The sequence below is a fragment of the Halichoeres trimaculatus genome, unplaced genomic scaffold (genome assembly GCF_033239565.1).
Source record: "Halichoeres trimaculatus isolate MK-OKI-2021-1 unplaced genomic scaffold, fHalTri1.1 fHalTri1_scaffold_11, whole genome shotgun sequence".
NCBI lineage: Eukaryota > Metazoa > Chordata > Actinopteri > Labriformes > Labridae > Halichoeres > Halichoeres trimaculatus.
This window is the reverse complement of record NW_027437189.1, coordinates 10425236-10451107: the sequence shown is the minus strand read 5'-3', so window position 1 is coordinate 10451107 and position 25872 is coordinate 10425236. Positions and strand designations below refer to the sequence as shown.

The following is a 25872-nucleotide window of genomic DNA, read 5'->3' as shown; positions in this document are numbered from 1 at the left end:
CCATAACAGTGTTTTTCCTGTATGTACAGAAAATCCAACTCATCTATCCATGTGATATTTTTTCCTGAGAGCAAAGGGAAAGACATGTCAATCTTTTACAGTTGGATTCTATATGATACTAGCTTATTTTTGAATGTAGAGGCATGTAATCAAGGCAACGTAAAATAAAATGCACTTTGCAATTGACTCATACTGTATGTTTTACTTACAACTTGGGTGGCAAAGTTTAATTGAATGCAGTATATTTAATCAAATGAATAAAATTGAATAACTCGTTCAGAAAGCATGTCACGAGTCATTTCATCTTTTAGAGTTACAATCTTAGTAACTACTACACTTCTTTCACAGAAACATGACTACACAGAAATTTTTCGTATCAGAACTTTAGAGGCTTCTGCAATGCTACAGTAATATCATTTCAATCACAGGTCACCTTGGATTTAGAACTTGGCCTACCTAAGGGATTATGACATTATTCATCAGGGATGAATACACCCATGACCCAACACCAACTTTATCTGATGATGAATATTAATCACGTTAATTAAAGGTGAAGACAGGGGGACTTATTGGATGACACAAATGAGTATGACTAAGAGACACCTTGATGATAAGGTTGTGGAATGTAAACTGGCTCCTCTCACTTGCGTTTGTCCATGTCCTCAGATCACCCACAAGCCATATGAGCCCTGAGTTAAAGCTGGTACTGAAAAAAGGATCCGGTATAACATTTGAAACACTATGGCTAGCAAAAACCGTGTTTCCCCTATAATTATAGAGCAGGGGCAGCTGAGCACCACTGCTCAGTGTAGTGTCGTAGGGACTTTGGGTCCACATATTGTAAAAGGATTGGTCAGGTTGATCACAGACACAGAGAAGTAGCATTAAAAAGTATTAATTTTGTTGCTTAAAGACAGTTTTACTTTTGTTTTTGCAATAATAATAATAGTAATTATTATTATTATTATTATTATTATTATTATTTATTTATTTATTTTTATTTATTTTTTTTTACTCTCCAAAACAAATTGATTTCAAATCAGGAATTGATGGGTAGAACTGTTATTGGAACCAGGATTAATAAAAAAATGAAATGTTTCCAAACCCTTGTCATAGCTGACAGTGGATATCATCTACTGACTCAGTGATCCAACTGAAGTCTGTTCAGGTCCATATCTTAGTGTTTCTGTGGTCCACAGGACGATGATACATGACAGAGAACTGAACCAACTATGTGATACCTTTTCAGTTTTTTTGTTTTGATAGTTAGACTCACTGAAGAAAATCTTAACACCTTAAAATCCAACCCAAAATGACTTTCATTTGTAGCCATAGTAACTGTCTAACTGATGGAATTCAGATTCTCACTGAGCATCTTGATGTCAAGCTCCAGCTGAGAGAGAAGCAGTCACTTTGTGCTTGAATTTAGCAAACTAACAGGAAATCTACAATAACTTAGGCTACCTAATCAGATTCTGATACCTGGAATGCATTTTTTTATGTTTTGATTATTTTATCATTATTTGACAGGACAACTGGAGGGAGATGTCAGTAGCACTAGGGATTTATGTACTAGATAGATGGATGGAATAATAATCAGATATTATACCATTTTCAACAAATGATGGCTTCAGAGAGCTGAATATTACATAGCTGAGTAAAACAGAAAACTGACCCTGCATTGTTTCTCTTTTCCAAATCTCTCTTAAGTTTTCCCTCTGAGTTATTGTACAGTTTCAAATAACTGGTTAAGCCATGTATCCTCTGACTTTCTATCAAGTAAGAATGCATCATTTGTTATCTTGTTGGGAGCATCTGGAGTGAGAAAGTACTGCTTATAAAATCAGTCATGTGTTGAATAAATAGAACAAAATTCCTTAACATCAGGCAGTTGTCAGCCTATGCTGGTGACATACCTACATTTATTATTCTCATGTCAGTCATATGATTTTTGTTGTGTAAACCGATGTATGATCAATGTTTAAATATAGAAAAATTCCACTAGTGTCTAACTTCAGTGAAACAAAGTCTCTGAAGCTGCGTGGTGTGATCACGACACACACCAGAGTGTTTTGATCAAAGGGAGTGAAGCCTCTCCGGAGACTTGACTGAGAAACGGCTGTGCAGAAATATGAAATCCTTTTGAATTTGTATGGAAAACTTTATTTGATAATAAAAATAGCATTCACAGACTTCTTTTGATAGCTACATATACATTGTAATCCATCTCAAGGAAAGAAGCTGGATAAGTCCACATCTACTTGTACTTAGACTAATGTTATGTATAGCTTCATGGGTCAAATAAAGCTATGAACAATGTAGTATTTATATATGCATAGTTTTATAAAAAAGATTGGCCCATATACATGTACTGCTTTTATCAACACAGAGACAGCATTATGTCCAGAGCACATTGCAAGAACTAATGCTTGAAGAACACAGACTGCATACAAGTGCTTTATAATACAAAGGCAGGCTAACCATCGAGAGAGATTCAAACCATCAGTTTCTGATTGACCAAATACAGTCTTTCATTTTTAAAATGTCTTTACATACCTGATCCAGAGTAAATCAACATATTTCCCATAAGTCATCAGGTCCATTTAAGAGATATAAACACAATATCACATTCCTCACTGCTGAGGTTTTCATAAATTTCTCTTTTGTACAAGAAAAAGGCAACATTTTAATCCTTGACAGATTCCTAATAGTTATACTGGAAAAAATCTTTACAGGTGATGGCCAACAGGTTAAGTTCTTAAATGTGTCTTTTCTTTTTTCTTCTTTTTTTCTGTTAATACAGTACCATGGCAACAACAGTGATCAAACAATGCATTTGTTGTGGATTATCCAATATATTTTAAGTTCTCTAATGAAACATAAAACAGAGAATACACACAAAACACATTATAAAGCAGCAGTCAGACTCCAGTGGCGTGACAGCATGGCTCAGCATGGCAGATTGGTCGTCTCCTGTACTGGGGACTCTCCGTATGTTACCAACACGACAAACCACATCAGTTATTTGTGTCAGGGCCCAGGAGGTGTTTGGTGCACAAATATGTGGATCATCACCATGAGGACAGGGCCAACAATTACTGTGAGGTTACAGTGCATGTTCCTTATCAATTATTCTTGCTCAAGACTTGAACAGAATACGTGGTTAAACTACACTTAAACTTACACATGCAACTTGCACAGGGATAATTTACACATTTGTTTCTCTCTACTTTTTTTTGGCATATCTGATAAATAACATTTTATGGCAGCTTCAAGCTGGCTTAATGAAGACTCCTCTTTGATGTTGAATTGAAGCTTGTTGAGAAACAAATTTAGATAAGTTTTTTTTCCAAAGCAGAGAATCTACCAGAAGAGTTTGCTCATAATTGAAAGTAAGTCGGGTTCCTTCTCTGCTACATCTGTACACCGAGGAACAAAGAAATCCACAGTAATCAAGCTATTTTTATAACCCCACTTCAAGCAAGGATCCGACAACACTACTGCCAATTTTCACATCAGTTGACTGATTTCATCTGTGAGTAGGTGTATTTAGCTTAAGGAAGTTGGGCTGCCACACATTCCAATGTTGCAACACAAGTAAGGGCACAACATGCTACCTCAGGTACAGTGTGCACTTCTACCTTGGTCCTCAAAGATTTGACAAAGCTTGTTCAAGATATGTGCCAAATTCAAAATAAATAGTGAGTAAAATGCAACGAAGTCATATATTATTTATATAATTATCAATCTACTTTCACCATCAGATCTTCAATTTAGATTTTTGCCTCGAGTCCATCAGGACTTACACAGTTCTCTTGAACCATCAGTGTCTTGTGCTATAGTTTGTTCAGTAAAGCAATCGAGGAATGGAAAAGACATCTACAAAACAAGTTGAAAACAAGCTTAGTAGTAAGAAGTTACCACAACTGGAAGAATGTTTCATACCTCTGAGGGAACAAATATTTAGATTCAGCAATGCCTACAAAAAGCAATATCACTGATTTTATATGCAGGCACATACAATACCTTTACTATAGTACAACAACTTCAGTTATGTTCAAAATAACCAGAGCAGTGACAAAACAACCAGTGTGAACTGATAGAAGGATCGTATTCCTGCTGTTTTTTGAATCTCTGGATGGAATCACAAATAGTTAAGTCAATCAAATCAATTAATAAACCAGTCGACCAAATAAAGCACAAGAGTTCTTGTCCTCAGAAGTCCAATTCCAGTGTATGGTACATAGTTTGCACAGATAGAGGAGAGAGTGGCGAGGGGGATCTCTGCTCTGCTCTAGATGCTGAGGTCTTTGGGGCTTTCTTTGTACAGCCGTCTCTTGGGCTCAGGGAGCTGGTTGGGGCTGCGGCCGACAGCATTATTGTTATGACCTGTGTTATTGTAGGCAGCATTGTTGTGTGCAGCGTTGTTCTTCATCATGCTGTAGTAGTCCTTCAGTCTGGGTGCTGCTGCATAGTTCAGCTCATCCCGACTATAGTTGCTGTCAGGGGAAGAGTCCCGTTCCATTCTGTATCGCCTCTCCGGCGTCCCGTTCATTTGATATCCCTCCTCCCTCCTCTCTAAGGAAGAGTCTCTCAGGAGGTTGCCGTTCTTCGTGGCTCTTTCATATGTACGGCCCCTGGAAGAAAGAGACAAGGAGTCCGCGTTGTTGTTGGCACGCTCGGGGGTTGAAGCCTCCCTGACTCTCCCAGCTATCTGTGAGTCCTTGAGGAGCCTCCGCTCGTAGAACTTGCGCTCAGGGGTGACTGCTAGGAACCCTCCATCGTCATACTCCCTTTCAGGTGTGCGGTCCCGTTGGGCACGCTCTGCCCTGCGGTCCATCGACTTCGCCCGTCGACGATCAGGCGATGAGGCGCGCTTACGGGTTGGTGAGCGATCGAGAGAGCCGCGGCGCTGTGGACGAAATCTACCGTCCAAAGTAGAGCTGCTGCTCGAGATTTCTCGCCCCCTCAGTTTCTCTGCAGCTGCAGCCTTCTTCCCCGAACTGTCCTTCCTCAGAGTCTTTAGGAGTTTAGAGATGCCACTCTCCGACTCTGACTTCTTGACCTTGCGGCCTCGGCTCTTCTTGTTGCCACTGCTGTTGTTGTTCTCTGGAGACTGCTGTCTGGGGGTACTTTGACTGTGATTGTTATTCCAGGTGTGATGATGGTGGGGGTTAAATTGCCGGCCCTGGTAGTCCATTTGGTCTGGCCCAGCCCTGTCCCTGTTCCTGTCCCTGTCTCGGCCACGCGCAGCCTCCTCCTGGCGTGATGGTTTGTGAAGGTCTGGTGGATAACTGGACTCCAATGAGGTGTGATATCTGCTGTTTTGTGGCAGCGTTCTCACTTCCGGAGTGTTTTGTGCCCCGGGTGTGGGAGGGTTCCCGTCACTGCTGCCGTCTGCAGGAAGAAGGAGAAGCTTGATATAAGTAAATGAACACTTTTTCATGAATTTGCATAACTGTTCCTATTGGGTCGTGTGAGCTCTTTGCATTGTGACACAAAATCAATGCAGAGATTCATGGAAACCATGCATTCATATGCTAAGTTGTCCCCAGTAACATCAGGCTAAGTGATGCTTAACATACTGTTTTACATTAATACACATACATTGAAGTGATTTACTTCACTTCAACGTGTTTTCTCTATGGGACTTTGGGTTGAGACACAAGGTGATGTCAGCAACAACAGCAGGTACAACACATTGGCAAGTGTAGGGCAGAGGTAACCAAGGACACAGCACAGCAGACCTAGGAAATCATTCAAAAGAAAATGGTGAACTGCTCAATGTGAATTCTTGTAAGGAATAAACCAAAAAGCAAAAACACAAGACACATGTGTGTTTGGCTGCAGGTCTTCCAAATTAGAGGCAGGTTGCTAGGGTAGCAGCATGTGATGAGCAAAGGCGTTTAATAGGTCCCAGTTAGGATATCTGGTGTGAAGCTGGCGGAGGCAGGGAGGTTTGTTCGTACGGATTCACTGAAGTCAAATTCAGTGAAGTTTAATTCAGGCATGACAAGACATGAAGCATGCACACTATGTAAACACACCTGCACGCAAACACAAAGAAGGTGGGATTCAGGTAGGGATGAGCTGAAAGGGACGATGGATAAAACTGAAAGGAAAAAGATGAGAGGGAACGCAGGTTGGGACAGACTTTGGCTACAAACCGTGGTCTGATTTTGGCCCATTAGGTAGAAACAGGGCTCTCCCATCTTGTCATTCCTCATTGTACCAACAGCGAGATGAGGAGCCATCATCGCTGGAGAGAGGAGGAAGAGCCCAGCGACAAGAGACGATCAAAGAGAAAGGAGGAGGGATAGAGAGAAGAAAACAAATAAAACAGACAAGAGGCTGTTTTACACTGCATCTCAATCGAGTGAAGAAGGGTTCTGATTTTAAGAAAATACATATTGCACTACACAGCACCAACAGGTTGTCAGAGGATTAAACTCTGGGAAGAAACAGAATAAAGCTGAGATATATGACTGTGAGAGGAATCATCCATCAGCAGAGCAAACAGCTTTAGGAGGAGATATTACTTCAGCTGTAAAACGCCTTCACTACGAATCCAGAGAATAAATCAAAAGAATGTGCTTATATAGCAAACAATGCTTCTCTGATCAGTTTTGAGACAACAACTGGCTCCAAGTCTTGTAAGAATAGATGTTTTCTATTCAGTGTTAATCATTTATGATAATGAATTCAGAAAAACCTGTTTATTAAAATGCTCCCGCTTTGCACTCTGAGCAGATAAGAAGCTTTAATCTCGTCGACTGTACTTACTGTCACAGCTATGATTTGGTTTCAAAGCGGGCATTAGAAGTGCTATTTACTGGAAGAGGCAGGTCACATTGCTACATGTTTACCTACCATATTCAGGTACAGATCCATCTCCTCGTTTAAGGACAAGCCGAGCCCTTCGACCACCATTCTTGATCAGTTCGATGGCTCTTGAATGCTTCATGTTCTTTGTGCTCTCTCCATTAATTTCCAGTATCTCATCTCCAACCTGAAAGAGAAGTATCTCTTTAATGTTTCTAAAACAGGAAATTTAACCAAGAGATATGTGCAGCAGAGAAAAAAAGAGAATATCAACAGTTTTTAGACAAAATTCTAGAGTTTAAAGGTTTCATACCCTCATCTTGCCATTTCTGACTGCAGCTCCATCCTCTGCTAGTCTCAACACATATAGGTCCATGTTATATTCCCGTCCTCCTCTTAGGCTAAAGCCAAAACCTTTACTGTCTCGCTCAAGGTCCACGGAGTAAAACTCAGCATCCTATAAGAGAGATAAAGAGAGAAGGAACAAAATTAAAGAAAACATCACAGATGTACCAGAGAGGATTGCCTAATCCAAGGTCCCCATGGGAGCCAAAAGGTGAGTCCAAACTTCAAAGCTAATCAAGCAATGTCCGCCAAAAATTTAGAAAATGTCAATGGCAGTACAATAGTTTACAAGGTATGAATAATTAATGTCGCAGTAGGCTGTGAGGAGGGTGCAGATCACTATGCAAGGGCATCTCAAGGGCTGGACCTAAATTTACCTTACTCATCAAAAGCTCCCTCTGAACAGACGTACAGCCTTTTCCAAAAAATTATTTTCTGGTGGTGACAGATGCAATACTTAATTCATAACCAAACCACACAGTGTTGAAGATCATATTTCCTACTACAGCAGAAATCAAATAGGAAGTATGGGGAAAGCTGCATAAAAACCCCCAAGTCTACATGATGATGAAGCTAAGCAGTAAACATCTGTCTTCAGATACACAGACTAGCAAGCTCAAATTCTGCTTCAATGTCATGTTCCAAGTAAAGTGAACGTGTAATCTGACAAAACATTAAAATTTAATAAGACTTATTACAGACTAAAAAAGACAAGTGACTGCAAAACTTATAAAGAAACAGGGCTACTTCCTGATTCCTCTTTTGCTAACAGCTAGCATAGGTATTAAGCCCAGTAACAACATAGTTAATCTGTTGGTAAAGCAGTAGCTAAAAGCTAGGTTACTGTTTGGGTTGCCATTTAAAAAAAAAAAGGCTATGAGTTTTTCTAAACTAACACAATGTTAGCCAAGAATCCACTTTATAACTTCTACAGTGTTTTCAAGGAAGTGGCTAAATGCTAGCATTAGCTTCAACCTAATGGTGTTTCAGAGGTCATCTCATATAAGCTTATACTTTAAAATATTGATTTAAAACTAATCACAAAATGATACAGTGATTTGATTGCACACGGGTAGCTAGCCCTGCATGTAGGTAGCATCTAGCAAGGCTGTTACTGAGATGTTTAGTCTGAGTTTGCCTCATCTAAACAAATTATCTGATGAATGAAAGGTTTCACAACCACCCTACACCTTTGAAACCTCTCATTTTCAGAGGCTGAATTTTGTCAAACAATCCAACAATGACAGCTACTTCAGATCATGATTAGCTATAATTGATCTTCCCTCTGGCTCTAGTTTTTACATTTGTTAAACCCATAAACCTGTCACTTTTAATGTTTACAAGCTGATGCAACCCTAGGAATGCCCTCCAAGAGAAATCATCTGGAAATATACAAAGGCTTTAACAAGGCTGATGAGCCTTTACTGTTTATTACTGTTATGTAAGTTATGATTCATTACTGATAATGTATACTGAACTGGAACCCAGATGATTATTAACTGTGGAGTGAAAACATCTATTCTTACCTGTGATGTCTGAGTTTGTGTGGGTGGAGGAGGGGGAGCTCCTTTTGATTTTGAGTTATTCCTTTAAAAAGAGCATAAAAACCATATGAACACAAGTCATGCATTAAAAACTGACTACATAGGTCTTTTAAAATTGATGCTTTATCACCTACCGTGTCTCTGTGGTCTGAGGTGTGTGTGTGGTGGTGATGGTAGCTATCTTCTCAGCATTTGTCAGCAGAGAAGCATTGGAAGATTCTGGAAAGAAACAGGAGATTAACATAAGAAAAAAGTTATTAAAAATAAATCTGATGCCTCTGCAGCTGTGATTTACAAAAGAGACTATGGAGAACAAAAACTGTCCAGAAGAGTCCAGTGAACCGCCCACAGGCTACGCTATTCAACCTGATGCTAACTGTGTGTGATGTTGTCATTTGCCATTTGCTCATAGACAACACCGGCCCCAAACTGCACAGAAAAAAAAAAAAAACAGAATTAAAGAAAGAAAGAAAAAGAATGGGTGGCTTGCATCAGTTTGTTTCATGTGCTCTTCCGGGAAAGGAACGAAGGAACTGTCTTTTCTTGCCTTTCATCAGTTTTCATCTTTCACCAACAAGAACACTGCAGCACACATCAACTTGACTCATTTATCTTGGGCTCCTTATTCACTCTTCTCCTCTCGTTAAGACATACAACTTCCTCTTGTCTCTGCCTCTCGGAGGAAATTGGTCTCCGAAAGCTACACTTATTTTTTAATATTTAATAGAGTGGACCAAAAAGTTAAAATTTGATACTCATGAGCTTGCCATTTTTCCTAAGTAAATTATAAATCATGCATGATCACAAACAAGTCCATAATCAAGGGAAAAGGCAGATTCCCTCTTCTCTCAAAACCTGTTCTGTTGAGCATCTTCAGTACAGCTCTGTTCTCTGTTTTTATTGGTGAACTTGTAGCTAAACCTCGAGAAATGTGTCTTGTTACAGCACTTGACGTATTTTTTCAAAATGCAGAGCTTTTGATTACAAACTGCTTGTGCAGCATATCATACACTTCCTTTACTTAACTAAGCTGAAGAGATTAAAACCAACCGGAAGTGCTTGATGATATGTGTGCTGTGATTTTTTTTCTCAGTACATTCAAGCTGACAAAATATTTAAAAAGGTAAGACATCTGGCAAAGAACATCAGAAAAAAGGAAAAGAAGAATTGTAAAAGCACAGGAGTGGTTTCTGGGGGCAACTTCACCTTCCTCCTACTCAGTGACTCACTCTCTAAGACACCAGGGTTCACACCCTGATGAAAAGTGCTCTTGCCTGTGAAGAGCAGCGGTGCCCTTTCCCTTCCCACAACATCCATGAATAAGTCACATCATTCTGCATTATGGAACAGCCATGTGAGGCTGGAAGCAAAAACAAGATACAAAAAAAAAGAGGTCTTACCATCACCTGGGATGATCCTGAGAGAGACTGTGTTCCCGGCCTCCTTGATCAGGTTGACGATGTCTGAGTGCGACTTGTTGGTGATGGAGCAGCAATTCACAGCCAAGATTCGGTCCCCGACTTTCAGCTTCCCACAGCGGTCTGCCGGGCTGCCTTCGATGATGCGTCCTATTTTGTGGGGCATGGCCACACAGGCATTTCCAGCTTTTGTGTTAACATACATGTTGATGTGTGTATTTTTTTTTTTCGCGTGTGTGTGTGGTGATAGTTGATTGTGTTGATTGGTTTAGTGAAAGGGAATGACAGGAGGAAAGAAACAGAGAGGAGGAAATGAAAAGAGAAGTAAGTCATCCAAATCACCACATCCCAGTTTAATCAAAGAAAGAAATTTTAAGGGTCAACTATAGACGATGTGTTTTAATCATTTAATATGCCCAGCATTTGTCAGGTTGATGCTGAGAATAAAGAGAAGTTGAACAGTTTGACGTAAGAAGCAATATTAACATGCTCAGCAGGAAAATGCAGAAGCTGTCTTCATCCCTCCATCCTCTGTCGTAATAATCAATGGCCCATAAATCATAAACCTGTGGTCAGGGCCCCAGCAGCTTCTGACTGACAGCCTATTGATACACTGATGCAACATCATGTGAACACCTCCTTTCCAAAGATCACTGAGCACACAATCACCACAGCCTTGTCTGAGACATGCAGGTAATTGACATGTGTGGTCTTGACAGCCTCAAACGACATGCAGGAGCATCTCACTGAGGTGTTGTGATGCTGGTCCTGTGATCAATGAGGGCATGGTAAGAAATCCAATCTGCTTCTGAGTGACAGAGCTCAATACTGCATATCTTGTTCACACGGACGCTCTGAACAGACCCAGGGGATCTCTAGGTTCGCCTCCATCTTACTCCATTTATCTCTGCTCCTCCCCACAGCACACTTCCTCTTCCATCATGCATTTTGCAACATCCATATTTACTACCACCTTCTCCCTCTGTGTTGATTGAAAAATGCTCTTGTATCCTGTCACTCTATCTAAATAACAGCATGTGGAACATTGCAGGGTGTGGCAAGTGCCGTGGATTTAATGCTCAATCTGTTAAGCACATTGCCAACCCCAGGTCATGATGGAGAGGAGGGGATAAGAGGAGGGGGATGGGCCCTGATGGACTAGAGAATAATGGTTTATGTGTCAACGATGTATGGGAGATTGAAACAGCTGAATCTGCTTTGCTCTTCCATGAAGTGACAAATATGAAGTGCTCCCGGAAAAATCCTCAGAGCGCTTTATCATGTTTTGTTTTTTTATAAGTAAAACACATTCCTCTGTCATGTCCCACATGGTTGAAATCCATTATGAGCATGATTGCAAGATACTGAAGTAAGATCCCAGATCAGCAACATCGAAGCAACAAAGTCCATTCATCCCATTGTCCCGAGAGGAAAAGTGACGGCAGAGCGGGAGACTGAAGCACGACAGCAGAAAACCTCAAAAGACTGGAAGATGTTTTGACAAGGTTGTTGACTGGCATCATTGCTGGTGTCACAATAAATAGCACATTAATTCGTACGTCACATTTTGCAGAGCAACACCATTAGTCCATGGGATCAATGAGATTTTCCCTGGGCAGTCAGTGTGGCTAACATCCATTCTGGTGTTTGCCTGTGACACTCCACAGTATATCATCATAATGGCTAACTATACAAGAGACCTTGGCTTGACATTGCTGTTAGAAATTCATCACTTGGAGGTTAATACTGAATTTGTTTGAGGAGGACGTCTACAATTTCTCATCAGTGCCTGAGCAACTTTGATACATGCAATTCTGCTGTTTGGCTGTGATACGTAAATGGTACAGACAGCTTTGTAGTGTGCTAAGTAGACTTCAATTACGTGCTGAATGAATGGTGAGGGCAGCTGTGAGGCATGAATCTGTGATGATGGTGTTTGTGATAAAGCTGCAGTCAGCTGGGTCCTCAGGGAGCGCGCACTTAAGGAGATTTCTTTATCCCTGGGCTCATGATAGAAGGTTTGTGACCTCGGCCTGTGGCATTATGAGATGTCCTGTTAAATTCCAGCGAAACCAGAAAGGAGTGATCGTAAAAACAATGTCACCCTGTGGATACATCTTCCTGCCAGTGAACTGCATCAGGATTTTTTGTTTTGTTTCTTTCCACTGCTCCCCATCACAGAATGAAATTAAAAAAGGTAGAGAAATAATTATCTCCAGAAACACTTGTCATGCAAGATGCACCCTTACAGATTGCAAATGCCCAAACAAACAAACTGTTGAGTCAGATTAAAGTCTCAATTGCATCACATTGAAGTCAAACGGAATCAGCCTGTAGTAAACAGAATTAATTCTCCTGTCAAACTGGATACAAGTTCCTGTCAATCTCATTTACGGCTTTCTCACTTACCGAATGTTGTGCCGGCATCAGGCCGGGAAACAGATGACACGATGACAAAACCGAAGCCCTCGTTCTCTCCACGCTGGATCTCCACGTCGTACGGCTGCAAGGAGGCAGGCACCACCGCACTTCCACTGCCCCCTCCACCCCCGCTGCCTATGCCACTGGTGGACCCGCTGCCGGAGCTGACTGTGTTTAGAGAGTTCTGGCTCCCTTGGGGTGTCCGCTTGCCTTCTGTCAGGCTGGGTGCCTGAGTACTGCTGTGGTGGGAGGATGCCGGTGAAGGTGGAACATCACCTTCTCCTTTTGACACTGAGGAAGCCGCGGAAAAGAGCAGACTGGTTATAGAAGAATCTGCCTTTGCAGTCCTTTTCATTTTGATAGATAAGGAGCTGTTCATGTAGCAACTCTAATTTAATTGCATGTAACAGTACATCACACATGTATAAACACGTTTTCAATGAAAATCACCTCCATATCCAGGGCTCTTGCGTCTGACAGTGAGGTTTACATGGCCTTGTTTGGCAGCCTGCTGCATCAACTGCACTACCAGCTGGTGAGACTTGCCCACCACCGCTGTGCCGTCCACACAGATGAGCTCATCACCCGACCGCAGGCGCCCGTCCTCATCTGCTGCTCCGTACTTGACTATATGTCCGATGTAGATCTGGAATAAGCAAGCCCATAGAATTATTTTCTCTCCCGCTTATTTATCTCAGAGATTAAGGTCTATATATTCAAGAAACGCTGATCGCTCCTGATAATGTGAATCAAACGTGTATTAACCAGTCAAGCCTTTGTTTTGAAATAAAGATGAAGGAAAAATAGCAGAAGGAAGACTGGCTAAAGAAGAAATAATTATTGTATCCCCTCTCTGTGGAGTGATGTGAATACAGAAGCTTTACAGTTATACTAAAGTAATATAGCTGATTAAGAGTCTTTGAACTGTGGTTAATTGAGCCATTAGCTCAGAGAGAGCTCAATGACTCTCTGTGACTTATCTCAATCTAAATTGAAACGTGTCACTCAAACGTGGCAGCTTTCTACTGTTGTATAACTTGGAAGGTTTTCATGGTTGACATTCAGAGACACCATGAAGGCTAATGCAGCCTTTTGGGGCCACGAAAAAGCTTGTGTGCTTACGGCGCTGTGTGGGAGTCGACACACATCTCTGACAGAAACAAGTACAAAACAAGCGCCCGGTTGTTTTGGCACAAACAACAAGTAGTAACCCCTGTGGGGCAGACCTGAAGCCTGCTGCCATTTCATTTCCCTCTCTTCCTCACTGTCTGCTTCACACTCTTGCCCAGCCCACCCCCCACCCCTTTAAAGACAAATATATGGCTCACAACCAGAGGGATTGTGGGTAAGGCCTTTGCTTCCCTTAACAAGCTGTCTATATGATCCTCTAGAGAGCAACAGCTCCAGTTAGAATCAGAGTGATGTCTTAGGACTTTCTGCTTCTCTGGTTCAAAGACAAACTTAAGAGAAAAGCAGACGCGGAAGAACTAATGGAACAGAAAAACCCTTGGAGAAGTGAAAAGCTTAATAAGAAAACATCCAGAGATTTTAAACCAGAGTAGATGGTAAGTATGATCATATGAGCACACCTTTTGATTACATGCTCTGCTGTGACAAACTGTTGATGGAAGTTAAAGATGGATAAATACTTACAGGCTCCCCGGGCTCATTTCCTCCAAGGATACGGAAACCAAAGCCTGTATCCTTCCTCCACAAGAAAATGTCCTGCTCCTGGCAATCTGGGACTGAAATACACAAGAGACACAGTGTGAGGACTCCATGGAGATCAACCTTAGATCTGCCAAAGACCTGCAGCGACAGCTGATTTGAATCTTTGTGGGTTAATCACCATAATAACAAGCTCAAATGCTCGTTGTTGTTTCAATCAACAAGTTACATCTCCTGTTTCATCTCATTATCAAGAACCTGCATCCAGTTGTGTAATCAAAGATCAATATGCTTTTTTTTATTATACGTGTCACAATAAAAGTGAGCACAATCAACAGCTACACCTTCCTTCACCTCAGTCTTGTTTTTCTGAGCAGATTGGCTTCTTGTTCTTGCTTGTAGGAAGTAAAATCTCATGCTGTGACCTCATCAGACCCTCGTTTCTGCGGTCTGGAAAGTAACTCCTTAGTGATACCTATTTTTAGCCCCCATTTATAACTGAGCTCCCCTTACACACTTTTTTTGTAGCCACAGTGTGGTTCACCTGTTACTTCACCGGTTACTTCAAAAAAAACCACCCAGTTCCTTAATTTGGCTCTGGACACACCAAGCTGTGGAGGAGGACATGGGCCATTTGGTGTTGGTCTGTTCAACCCGCAGGGCTGGTCCGCACAGGAGGCACAGACCACGTCCTCATGCACTGCCTGCTGTCTACACAGCTGCCATGCGAGCACGGTGGAGAAGGGATTAGCCTCAACTTTTCAGTTTCTTATCAGTGTGAATGAAACTGCAATAACGTGACTTGTAATTAAGCCTGTGTTGACATGCGTCTTATACGGAGGTCATCAAGTCAAAGTTAACAAACCAGAGGTTACCTGTTTGAATTAAATTCATAAAGCTGACCTTGCAAAACAGCTCTTCTGCTACTGAAATATTTCTTCCTCTGATGCACTCATTGTGTGCATTGTATCTGTACTTTCAGATTCAAGAGTGTGCACGTGTGTGGGCACATGAATACAAATGAAAATTACTGAGAAATCTGGGCCTTTTTCTCATTCCTCGTCTCCTTCTCTTTCTTGTATCATTGTGCTCTCCCTCCTCCACTGCTGACTCAAAAAGGGGCTGCAGCTCCTTCAGGGGTTATCAAACAGATATACCAATCAGCCGCAGCCCTCTCTGGGCTCACTTAAATATTTAATCGGCAGCAGTCCTAGATTCTACAGGCAGCCCGTGATTATTAACTAACACTGCAACACGCGTCACGTCCACGTCTGGCTGGAAACACAACACAGCTGATCTGCTGTTGACATGTTCCCTTGAAAATAACCAAAAAAATTATTTTACATCATCAATAAGTGTATTTCACAACACACACAGACCTTTTCTTCCTTCAAATACCAGCTCCAGCTCAAAAACAGGGGGTCTGAAAGATGTTTTTCAGCTAGAAAAGTGAGTGAGACTGTTATTTTGGAGTTCTCTTCCCCCTCTCTCTTGGGCTCTTCTATTAGAAACAGGAAATAAGAGGTTTGACACCCTTACAGTGTTTCCCTATGAATAATGCAAGAACAGGCCATGTCTGCAAATGATACTGAGGAGTCTCACAGGGGGCTGTGTACTTTCTACTGTTCCAGTTTTTGATTTTGGATACTCGTGTTTTTCTCACAACCACACAGAAAAAGGCCAGTTTAACTGTTGATCATTAACGTTTGATCAGTTTTTAAGATGATTCGGCCTTATCCCTTCACTGACGCAACGAGAAAGTGCTCACACTAATGAAGCTCTCTGCCTGTAGTACCTGCTAGTTCTTCTCATTCAACAGAAAGGCTAGAAGAATGCGTGGAGGACCGACACACACACACACACTGCCACCACTACACTACTCATCAGCAAGCCCTTTGGTGTTTTCAAGGACGCTTCCCTCTCAGAGGCACCTTTTGTCATGATCAAATGTGACTCATTCAGCACACAGTTGTTTAGCAAACACAAAAAATGGCCTTTAAAGATGCAAACACAGGCATCAACAAAGATCTGCTCTGTGATCAAGTAACTTTCTAATTTTTCTCATCCTTTTATCGTCTGTAACTTTGCAACAATCACTTTTTTTTGTCAGGAAAGTTTCTGAGGAAGTTTGTAGTTATAAATGATATGACATAAGGTGCTGCAGAGGGATCAGGTTACCACATCCCTTAATTCACTGACTGTAAGATCCCCCCAAATCTACTTGATTCTTCATTCTTAAGTCAATAACTGAGTCAATTTGTATATTTATTGTGGTTTTCATTTGCAACAACTGTATCAGAGAAGCAAAGAAGAGATTAATGAAAGCTTAGAGTTTTGTGACGAAGGCCGACAACAACAATAGGGTATGTTAGCTAAAGAGCTAATTTGGTCAGGCTAGCAAAATACTGTACTGTTTTCCCCATCACATTTTATTAGAAATTGGTTTAAATTAAACACTTTATTCATATTAAATAAAGACTATAACTTTCTGCTGACCTGTCATGACGTTGAAGGGTGGTTTAGCCTCCTTGCTAACAGCTACTGTGTCCCCACTTGTTAGATCAGTCGGCCATGCCCTTAATTAAGCAAAGTTCATATCCCTGACTTCTTCAAAAATTATTAGTGATTAAAAATCCATCAACACATGGAAAAAAAGTCATTCAGACCAAGATTGTTTTTCTTTCTTTCACTGTTTTAAAGCAGGTGTGTAAGCTAGCTACAAAACAACATGCTAGCTTTAGCACACAGGCTTCTATTGTTGGGCCCTCTTTATTTAAAATCATCAAACTGTGTGTTAGACTGCCGTTAGCACTAGCTTAGAATGTAGGTAGGTGGTTAGCATGAAGACTGGATACAGCTAGCCTGATTTAGTTAAGAGCTGCTTTCTGGCATCTCTCAGGCAAAAAAAGGACAACATCTGTGAAATCCCTACTGGGTTTTTTTTTACACTTGGAAACATTTTCAAACTGTTATTTCACATCTTCTTGGCAAAAGAGATTGATGTCTTGTCAGCTAACTCTCCTCCAGGAAGAAACTGTCAATCAACATGAGGTAACTCAAAAGCCTCACATCTTTCAGCAGGATGTTCAAAAAAATGATTTTTTTTCTACCTTTAATTTTTGAAGCTATAAAGCATTTCCTGCTAAATGTTTTCATGCCAGACTCACCGGAAAAGAAGGTCAAAGGGTCTTTCAAATTCCTTGAGGATAAACCTTTAAACTCCAAAGTCAGCAAAATGCTAAAATTCCTTTTACAAGTGAGAAATGAATTCTACTCACGTCTGCTCTCATACATGCTCCTGGACTGCGCCCAGATCTTAAAGGGGTCTGGCTTCTTCCCGAGGGTGAGGGTGCCATCTGCAGGGTCCTGAGGGGGCAGGCCTGGCAGAGGCTGGGTGGGGGCAGCAGGAGTAGGAGCCACGGCCTCGCTGGGCATGACAGAGGGTGGGTGGCTGGGAGAATCGGTGTGGGTGCTGCGATGGCTGCACACACTGTGCTGGGAGCTGCTCTGGCTGTCTTTCCTCTCTAACTGGTGCTGGGTGGACGAGAAGAAGAAAAGAGGTTTGTAAGAAGAGGTGTGTGTTTAAAAGATGGGGGTGGATAGAAAGAGCAGGAGAGGGAGGTAGAGGACAGATAGAGGAGAGAAAGTGAGTGTGATAAGTGAGTCAGAAGTGCACGGTATAGGGGGAAAGAGATGTGAGAAAAGTGTTGATGGAGGACAAAGCAGAAAAAAGCTTCAAGGTCATCTTTTTAGACGTTGCAGTAGAACATGTCGAAGTGAAAAACATCTGCTGGAGTGTGAGGAGAAATGACATGGTTTCCATGGTTGCAAGACAAAGACAGATAGAAATGTGTGGGAATTTTAATGAAGGAAGTTATTGCCTTTTGTGAATCCTATAATTCTTTGTTTATTGCAGATTGTTGTATGAATGGAAACTTGTACACGGATCACGGCTGGTCTTTTAGTTGACACATGAGTTGTGTATTTTGGCACCAACAAGAATATTTGTTGCTACACAGTTAACCAAACCCTGCTCAAAGTCATTGTCTGTGCTACATCACGGTTACAATGCAACGAAGTTTTGAATATTCAAATCAGACCCTGCTCGGGCCAACTTTGGCTGTGTGTGATGCAAGCTGGGCCAATACAATCAAGAAAATCAAGGCACAATGTCAGTCATGTAACATCAATTTAGCTTTTGGTTTTGGGTTGGTATAATGTCCAAATTAAAAATGTGCTTTAAACCTTTTTAAACAACGGATAAGATGTTTGTTTGAATGTATAGTTTGTATTTCTGTTGGTGTCACTATTTTATATGACATTTAAATAATCAGTTCCGTTAAATTGTCAAATGGTGTAACCACATACACAGGACAAGTAATAAAAAAACAAGGGGTGCACCAATCGCAATTTTCTGGCCGATCACAGATTGCCCTGACCTGCCGATACTGATTTAGGCCAATACCGATTTTTTTTTTTTTTTTTTTCTCTTTTATAAATGACAGCATATGCCTTTAATGTTCCAATCCTAAATGTCCTGAGCATTAGGTCTCAGAGCAAAAAGCGACAATGTCCAGCTGTCATACCTTCCCAGAGGTATATAAGATCAGTTTCATATGTAAGGATGGGCCAATCACCGATCCCTGATCAACGATCCCCAATCCCCCAAAAATAAGGAAATCGGCACCAATCGATCGGTGCACATCTATTAAATACTTCTTCTTCCTATAAGTTATATAAGTGTACTGATAAAATTAGTCATTTGTTATAAAAGATCTTAAAGTATATTTAAAATACTTTATATCTAAACTTGATAATATGGCTTTTTTTGTACTGAGCAAGTCAGTAAGCTCTAGACACCAATGTTTCTCTATTTTTGGGTCAATTGGTTAGTATCATTTTAACTTTCATTTTTACAGTGTAGTAGACTGCCAAACTCAGATTCATAGCAACTTTTTAAATATAAGAAATGTGGGTTACACCATTTGACATTTACTAGTTACACCATCTGGCCACATCTTTCCCCCATAAAGAGGTATATGCGTGCAAGTGCAGCTAATACCCTGATCTGTGTAGATGTTTCTCACACCAATGCCACAGTCGCCTCCAGAGTCAAAGGTTAGACGATAAGTACACAAAGTCTTTACTGTAGGGATAGACCGATTATCTGCCGGGCCAATTATCAGAGCCGATATTTGGCATTTTGAGGCATATCGGCCAATATGAAACCCATTCAAAACTATGTTGTTTCAGCTCTGATGCTTCTCTGCACAGAATTACTCCCTGTCTATACTGCGGAAACCCTAGATGTTTGTTTAAAATAAGTCATGTAAAGCCAAACAGAAAATTAATTCAACTACATTACAGTAAGTTTTCATTTAACTTTATAATACATGGTGCTAAGCATGGGAGCTGTTTAATAAACATAAGCTTGAAGGCATTTGATTGCAGTTAAGTGTTGGAGTTTGTATTGTTCAATTTTTTTTACGCCAATATTTTCACTTTGACTGCAAATGAATATTGACTTCAATTTCGGTTATTGGCCTCCTTGCCTACTAATAATCAGTATCGGTATCGGCCCCAAAATATCCATATCAGTCTATCTCTGCCTTACTGAGAGTCCTTTATTCCTAACCGTTAAAGCTTCCCCATCACTCGGTAAGCTTACCAAGTGATGGGTTAGAAAATTAAACCAGGCTGAATTGCTGTAATAATTAGAACAATAAACAAACATGGTAAGCTGGTAAATTAAAACCCTTCAAACTTCAGTGGATTACTTTGTAAATTAAACCTTAAACTCATGGCTGTCTCAGTAACAGATAAGGTAAGTGGCTTTAAGTTAATTCTTTAAAATCTGTAATAGCACCTTATTTTTGTTTGTTTTTGCACTATTGGCTATCAAAACTGTACTTCCTGGATCGTGTCATGTTCACGTTGGCAGAATACATCTCCACCCAATAAGCTCAAAGCTTGATCACCTTTCTGTTATAAACAAAACATTTAGATGTTACGGTGCTTCAAGGCACCATATGCTTTTTGCATTCTCCCTCCATTCCTCTAAATGTTACCATTCTTCAACCAGAGCATTGTTCCTGTTATTTTTTGCAAATAAATGTAACAAAAGAATTATCAGCCTCATGAAAAATGAGCCTCACTGAGAAAATACAATTACTGACGCCCAAATGACGACTCCATATTTTCTTTCTCCCCTCCCTCTGGTATGAATAATAAACCAGCACATGAGCTGGTGAAGGAGTCACCAAGCAGTCTCCCAGTGTCTCATTCATCACACTGTACGAGATGAAGAGTCAAATATTCCAGTAATGCTTCTTAATGAGGACAACAGCCATGCAAAATTGACTTCTCATTTGATCAGCGCAGACTTGCCTAATGGGTTGAGACAGCACAGCCTCTTTTGCATATGGGTGTTCACTGTGAGCATTTATTTGGACTCTAAACTAGAGGCAAAATGGTTGTTCTGTGCTGACATGAAGTCGCATGCAGCGTGACATTTCACTGACATCACACAGAGAAGGGGAAAAACCGGCTTTTCCTAGCTGGAAAGCTAATCCAAAGTGACACTCGGGCAGTGCCACTATTGGTACAAATCGACCCCCTTATGGTGCCCGCCCCTCCTCCATTGCCATGCCATGTGACCTGATGGTAACACACCCAAAGCTTTCACTGATGGCAAAATAATCCTGATTCTTAAATTCGTGCAGATGAGAGGAGGGTTTTAAACAGGGGCAGGGATGACGGTTGTTCCTGAGTACTGAACTCTTCAATGACCTTGTTGAGCCTGTCCACAGGAATTGTCCTTCTGCTAAAACTGGGAGGCTCTCCAGAGGTGAATTAGGGTGACAGTAATTTAAAGCTGCACCGATGTCTCTCCTGAGCATGTATTGATTTTTTTTATCAGCTTGAGATGAGTTGTAAAAATGAGGAGGCGTTTGCTCTTTAAACTCCTGAATAACAGAACCGTCCCTTAAGAAAACCTCTCACAGAATTGCTCTTTCTGCTTTTCTCCCCGTCCTCTCCTATCCGTCACAAGTAGCTGTCACATTGCAATCTGTTGCAATCGCTGCTCCAGCTTCCCCAACTCTCTGCCGCTGCTTTGTATCTAGCTCACTGTGTCGTCATTGCCCTCTTCGCCCTGTCTGTTAGCCTCAGTGCCTCCTCTGTGTCCGCGGGCGATCCGAGTGATTCACTGTAGTGGGACAAACTATCTCCACGCTGGTATTCCTCCTCCTTTCATCCACATCCTTTTTTCCCCTCCTTTCTTTGCCTCTCTCCCATCTTCCCTCAGCTGAGCCTGTCTGCCCCCTCCTGACAGCTGGTCACTGTTACACCGCTTTGCTTAATCAGTCACAGGATGGCAGCATGGCAGGGTGGAGAGCAAGGCAGAAGCAGTAAAACAAGGGAAAATGACAACACATAGGAATGAAACAATAGAAGAAAAGAAGCAAAAGTCAAAGTGACAGATGGAGGAAAGAACTGAGGAGTGAGGATGACAGCAGCTCTGGATGCGGAGCAAGAGTTAGATATCACATCTTCATGTCTTTTGTTCTTTAAATAGCACTCCTTCTCTCCACTCACTCAGTTTAACATGCACACACACCCACACCCACACACACACACACAAAATAAGCTGAAGGTACTCACCACCAGCTTTGGACTCCTCTTGGCTGGCACCACGCCTGCAAAACATCGGCAGAGAGACAGAGAGAGCATTAATGACCTGCTGTGCTCTCCCCTCGTCCCCTCGGTTAAAAATACTCCCCAGGACGGACGGGTGGACTCTGGTTCCTGCTGCAGAGCACAGCTCAAACTGGCCCGGTTCTCTCTCCTCCTCCTTCCTCCCTCTCCTCCTCCTCCTCCTCTCTGTTGCTTTCTCTCTCTGTGAGCAACACACTGCGCTAGGCTGCGCGCTAATCCAACTGATCTCCTCCCCCTCAGCGCTCTCACCCGTGCTATTAGAAGAGGAGCAGCTGATCTATCTGCATTAGACAGGATGCTGCTGCAGAAGCACCGGACTGCTGGTCGGAGCTACAGGTCCCAACAAGCATCCCCCCCTACACACACACACACACACACACACCGAGCTTCCCCTCCTCCTGGCTTCCTCCAGCAGAATCTCAACTATTATCCACTGAGAAGGAGCTGAGTAGCTGGAGCATCATATCAAACAGAAAATCCTGAGCTCTTGCCTCTCTTTGCACGTCTTGTGAGGAACTAAGAGCTGTTTCCACTCCTCTTCGCTCCAAGAAGCTCATCCTCTCCCTTATTCTTTCTCCCTCCTCCTCCTCCTCCTCCTCCTCCTCCTCCTCCTCCTCCTTCTCTTCTTCGTCTTTCCAGTACCATGACTTGATCTCCCTCTCCATCTCTCTCTTCTATACCAGTTAACACACTGTAGAGAGTCACACAGAAGATCAATCTCATTTGTGCTAATGAAATATTAATACTTGGAGCCAGTCGTCAGGGGAGAGGATTCACAGCATACCAGTGTAGGGAATAATCTACAGTCCCACTCTACAGCTTTCTTCTCACATCACAACCCAACAACTAATTCACTCATCATGTAGATTCCTTCACCCTCAGAGGCATCAACATGTGCATCATCCAACTCCCGATCAAGACAACTCTTTCCTGAAGCATCTTTTTCTGCCACTTACTACAGCACAGAGACAAAAATAGATAAGTGAATACACCAACGGCACAAGGGAAGATTGGGACAAAGAGTTGCTGTTGCCTTGGTGATCATCTGTGTACAGTTACAGCAGCAGCAGTGGGATAGTTTGTGAAATGTGAAACACAAGCACATTTACACAACGCTGCACCTTTGAGTCATTAAAGCGTCTTTCAACCGAGCCGCGTTCTTTCCTGCAACATCTGAGTCCAAGCATGCAGAGGGAGAAAAAAGGCTGCAGGAAGTATAAAGAAGAGACATGTAACAACATGCAAGCATCCATCTTAGCCTCTTTCTGCTGCATTGGCAAAAAATCATTAAATGTTAAAACTCTCTGTTGCTGCAAAGCCCCTCTCTCTACATGATTCATAATTTATCCTCCCTTTTTTCCCTCCCTCTTTCTCTCTCTTGCTTCCTCCTTGAGATTATAGGGTCCAATCAGAACACCCAGGCTGACGAGTGTTGGAGCGTGTGTGCAGTTATGTGTGACCACGAAAAGACAACAGAGTCGGGTGTTAATGATATGTGTTGGAGTTCTGAATTACACTCAGTGTCAGGGTCAATTTAAACCTTCCACTTTAAAACACCCTCTGAAAATCTTCAAACTCCCTTCAAGGTCGGCATAATTAGAATTTAACATATAGAAATTAAATTTAACCATGACCATATGGTTGGTAACTTTGGGTAAGAGCTGAAGGGGAATAATGATGGAAGTAAGCGCCACTGTTTGACCTGAGCTTCGCTTGAATCCACCCTGTCAGCCGGACCCCAGCTGATTTACATGCCGCGCTTTGCTGTGAATGCATCTTCATGCACGAAGCCATCTTCAGAAACTGCTGAACGTACCCCGGCTCTGTGATTGTGATGTATACGTGTGATTCAGAGTTGATCGAATCTGTTCTGGATGTAACATTTATGAGCAGCAGGAGCTTGGTGCAGGAAATATGGGAATAGCATGTTCCTGCACACACGCAACATTGTCGTGGCACCTACAAATTCATGCATGCTAAGTACAGAAGTATATTTATATATATGAGCCCAGGAAGGTATGCAGGAAGCTGTGCGTGCATTTATGCAGACACACATGAGCATTATGCAGCGCAGCAGTAATCCTGATATTCTTTACTCTGCTGAATGAGTGTAAAGCTCTGCTTAAGAAGGCTGCGCCATTTAAAAGACTCTGAATTGATAACAGAGGCTCCAACAGTGGCTTTAAAGGGATGATATTATTATAACCAAAACAGGCTGAGTCTATTATCATTTAAATTAGACAGGAAGTAAACAAATTTGATGTGAAAGCGAGCTCCATCACTTTTTTGGTGACCTAACTATACTCAAGTTTTGAAGAGGAGAATGCTTCTTTTTTGCTTCTTTTACAGAAGACAGACAAGTACGACTTTAAAAAAGGAGCAGGATCAGAAAAGAAACATGCTAATGAGAGAAATATGAAGGCAGGGAGCTCATGCTCACCAGCTCATATAATGTGTTTGTTTTGGTGTGAAAACAGTGGATTACACCCTGGTATATCTTTGTTAACCCTCAAAAGACCTCACAATCTGTCGCATACTTTAAAAGCGTATAAAAGAGGGATTAATTCTCCAAGGCCACACATGCAAAAAAGCAGTTTAAGTCATCGATAGAGCAGAAGTTAAAGTAGAACAATGCGTGTTTATGCAATGTGTCGTGGTTACAAATGTGTGCGTGAGTGAAAGTGTTGGGGTCATTTTTTTTCATCTTGGAGCAACAGTGGAATAAAAAAAAGAGCTTTTCAAAGTGAATCTTCAGCTCGATGAGTGGCCACGTGTTTGCTACCGAAGCTGTGGCCTTGGTGGGTCTATGCAGAGCCCACACACAGCCACAGAGCAGTCCTTCCTCCAGCTCTTCTATATTCACTGTGCACGCACACAACATGAGTAATGCTCCCTTTTGTTAAGCCGAATCTGCAAAACATTTGTCCTTGTTCTACTTATCATATCGTCCCATATTCAGGAGGGTTCATCTCTTTTTATCCAGATTACATCGTCTCGATCCATGTTGTCGTCTGTTTTCTGTCATATTTCATTCCTCTACATTAATTTCCTCTACACTTCATACCCCCCCTCCCTCTTTTTCTCTCTCTGTCTTTTCATCGTCTCTCTTTTTCTCTCTGTCTCTCAGGGGACAGGATCGTGTGCACAATTGTCATGGCAACAACGATGGGAAGACAAGATGGAGCAGTCATGGCTGGCCTGGCCTCCTTAACAGGAGGTGAGGGAGGGGGGTCCTGAGTGTGAAAATAAAATACCAGATGTTGTTTTTAAAATTTAAAGGCAAAAAAACATCCAAAGGAGTAAGAAGCTTTAGGTAAGAAAATATATTTTTGAACAGATAGATTTTTTTCACATGAAAGTGCAGAAAGTGTGAGGGCGTTGCAGAATCACATGATGATAAAAATGGATACTGCACATCACACTCGCTTTACACTTTTCAGGCCACTGCACATTTGTCAAGATGATGGCTGAAAAAAGGCAGAGCATGAAAAATGTTGGAATATTTGGAACATTTTGAGTCATAGCTCTTACAGAATTTCTGAATTTTGATACAAAAATACGAAAAACATCACCTCCACGTTTTAAAAAGCTGCAGCAGAACTGTTCGTACAAAGTCCTGCTTGTGTTTTTGCATTGCACAAATATCACATAACCTTTGTAAGACAACCACTTTGTTCATTTTGAGTGCACTGATATCATTTACTGCTGCTGGAAGAATTAAAGTTAAAGCAAAATGCACTACAGCATCATGAAAAAGCTCTGTGACAAAAAACACATGAAGCTCCTGAACTCCAGAGCTTAAAAGTCAGAGACCGGGGTGCAACAAAAGCTGTTTCTCTCGCTTTGTTGTGCACATCTAATACACAGACAACTCAATTATAACTGTAGGGAATTCATGTGCTGTATTAGTATTTCACACATGCTGCACAGATCTTTTC

General features: G+C 41.6%; 1 protein-coding gene across 11 annotated transcripts in view; it reads right to left on the bottom strand.

Moving 5' to 3' along the window:
- Positions 1-2319: 2319 nt before the first annotated feature.
- Positions 2320-25872, bottom strand: part of LOC141798866 (membrane-associated guanylate kinase, WW and PDZ domain-containing protein 1-like) — a 104989-nt gene continuing 81436 nt past the window's right edge. For 10 of the 11 annotated variants that reach the window (XM_074680759.1, XM_074680761.1, XM_074680760.1 and 7 more), the window contains 11 exons: positions 21881-21915; positions 17497-17752; positions 14204-14295; positions 13001-13196; positions 12539-12841; positions 10112-10315; positions 8846-8930; positions 8694-8754; positions 7136-7279; positions 6871-7009; positions 2320-5397 (listed from right to left, as the gene is read on the bottom strand). In XM_074680759.1, coding sequence (XP_074536860.1) covers positions 4295-5397; positions 6871-7009; positions 7136-7279; positions 8694-8754; positions 8846-8930; positions 10112-10315; positions 12539-12841; positions 13001-13196; positions 14204-14295; positions 17497-17752; positions 21881-21915 — 2618 coding nt within the window. In that variant the 3' untranslated portion in view covers positions 2320-4294. Of the gene's footprint in view, positions 5398-6167; positions 6260-6870; positions 7010-7135; positions 7280-8693; positions 8755-8845; positions 8931-10111; positions 10316-12538; positions 12842-13000; positions 13197-14203; positions 14296-17496; positions 17753-21880; positions 21916-25872 lie in introns of all 11 variants that reach the window. The other variant, XM_074680770.1, reaches the window with a different exon arrangement.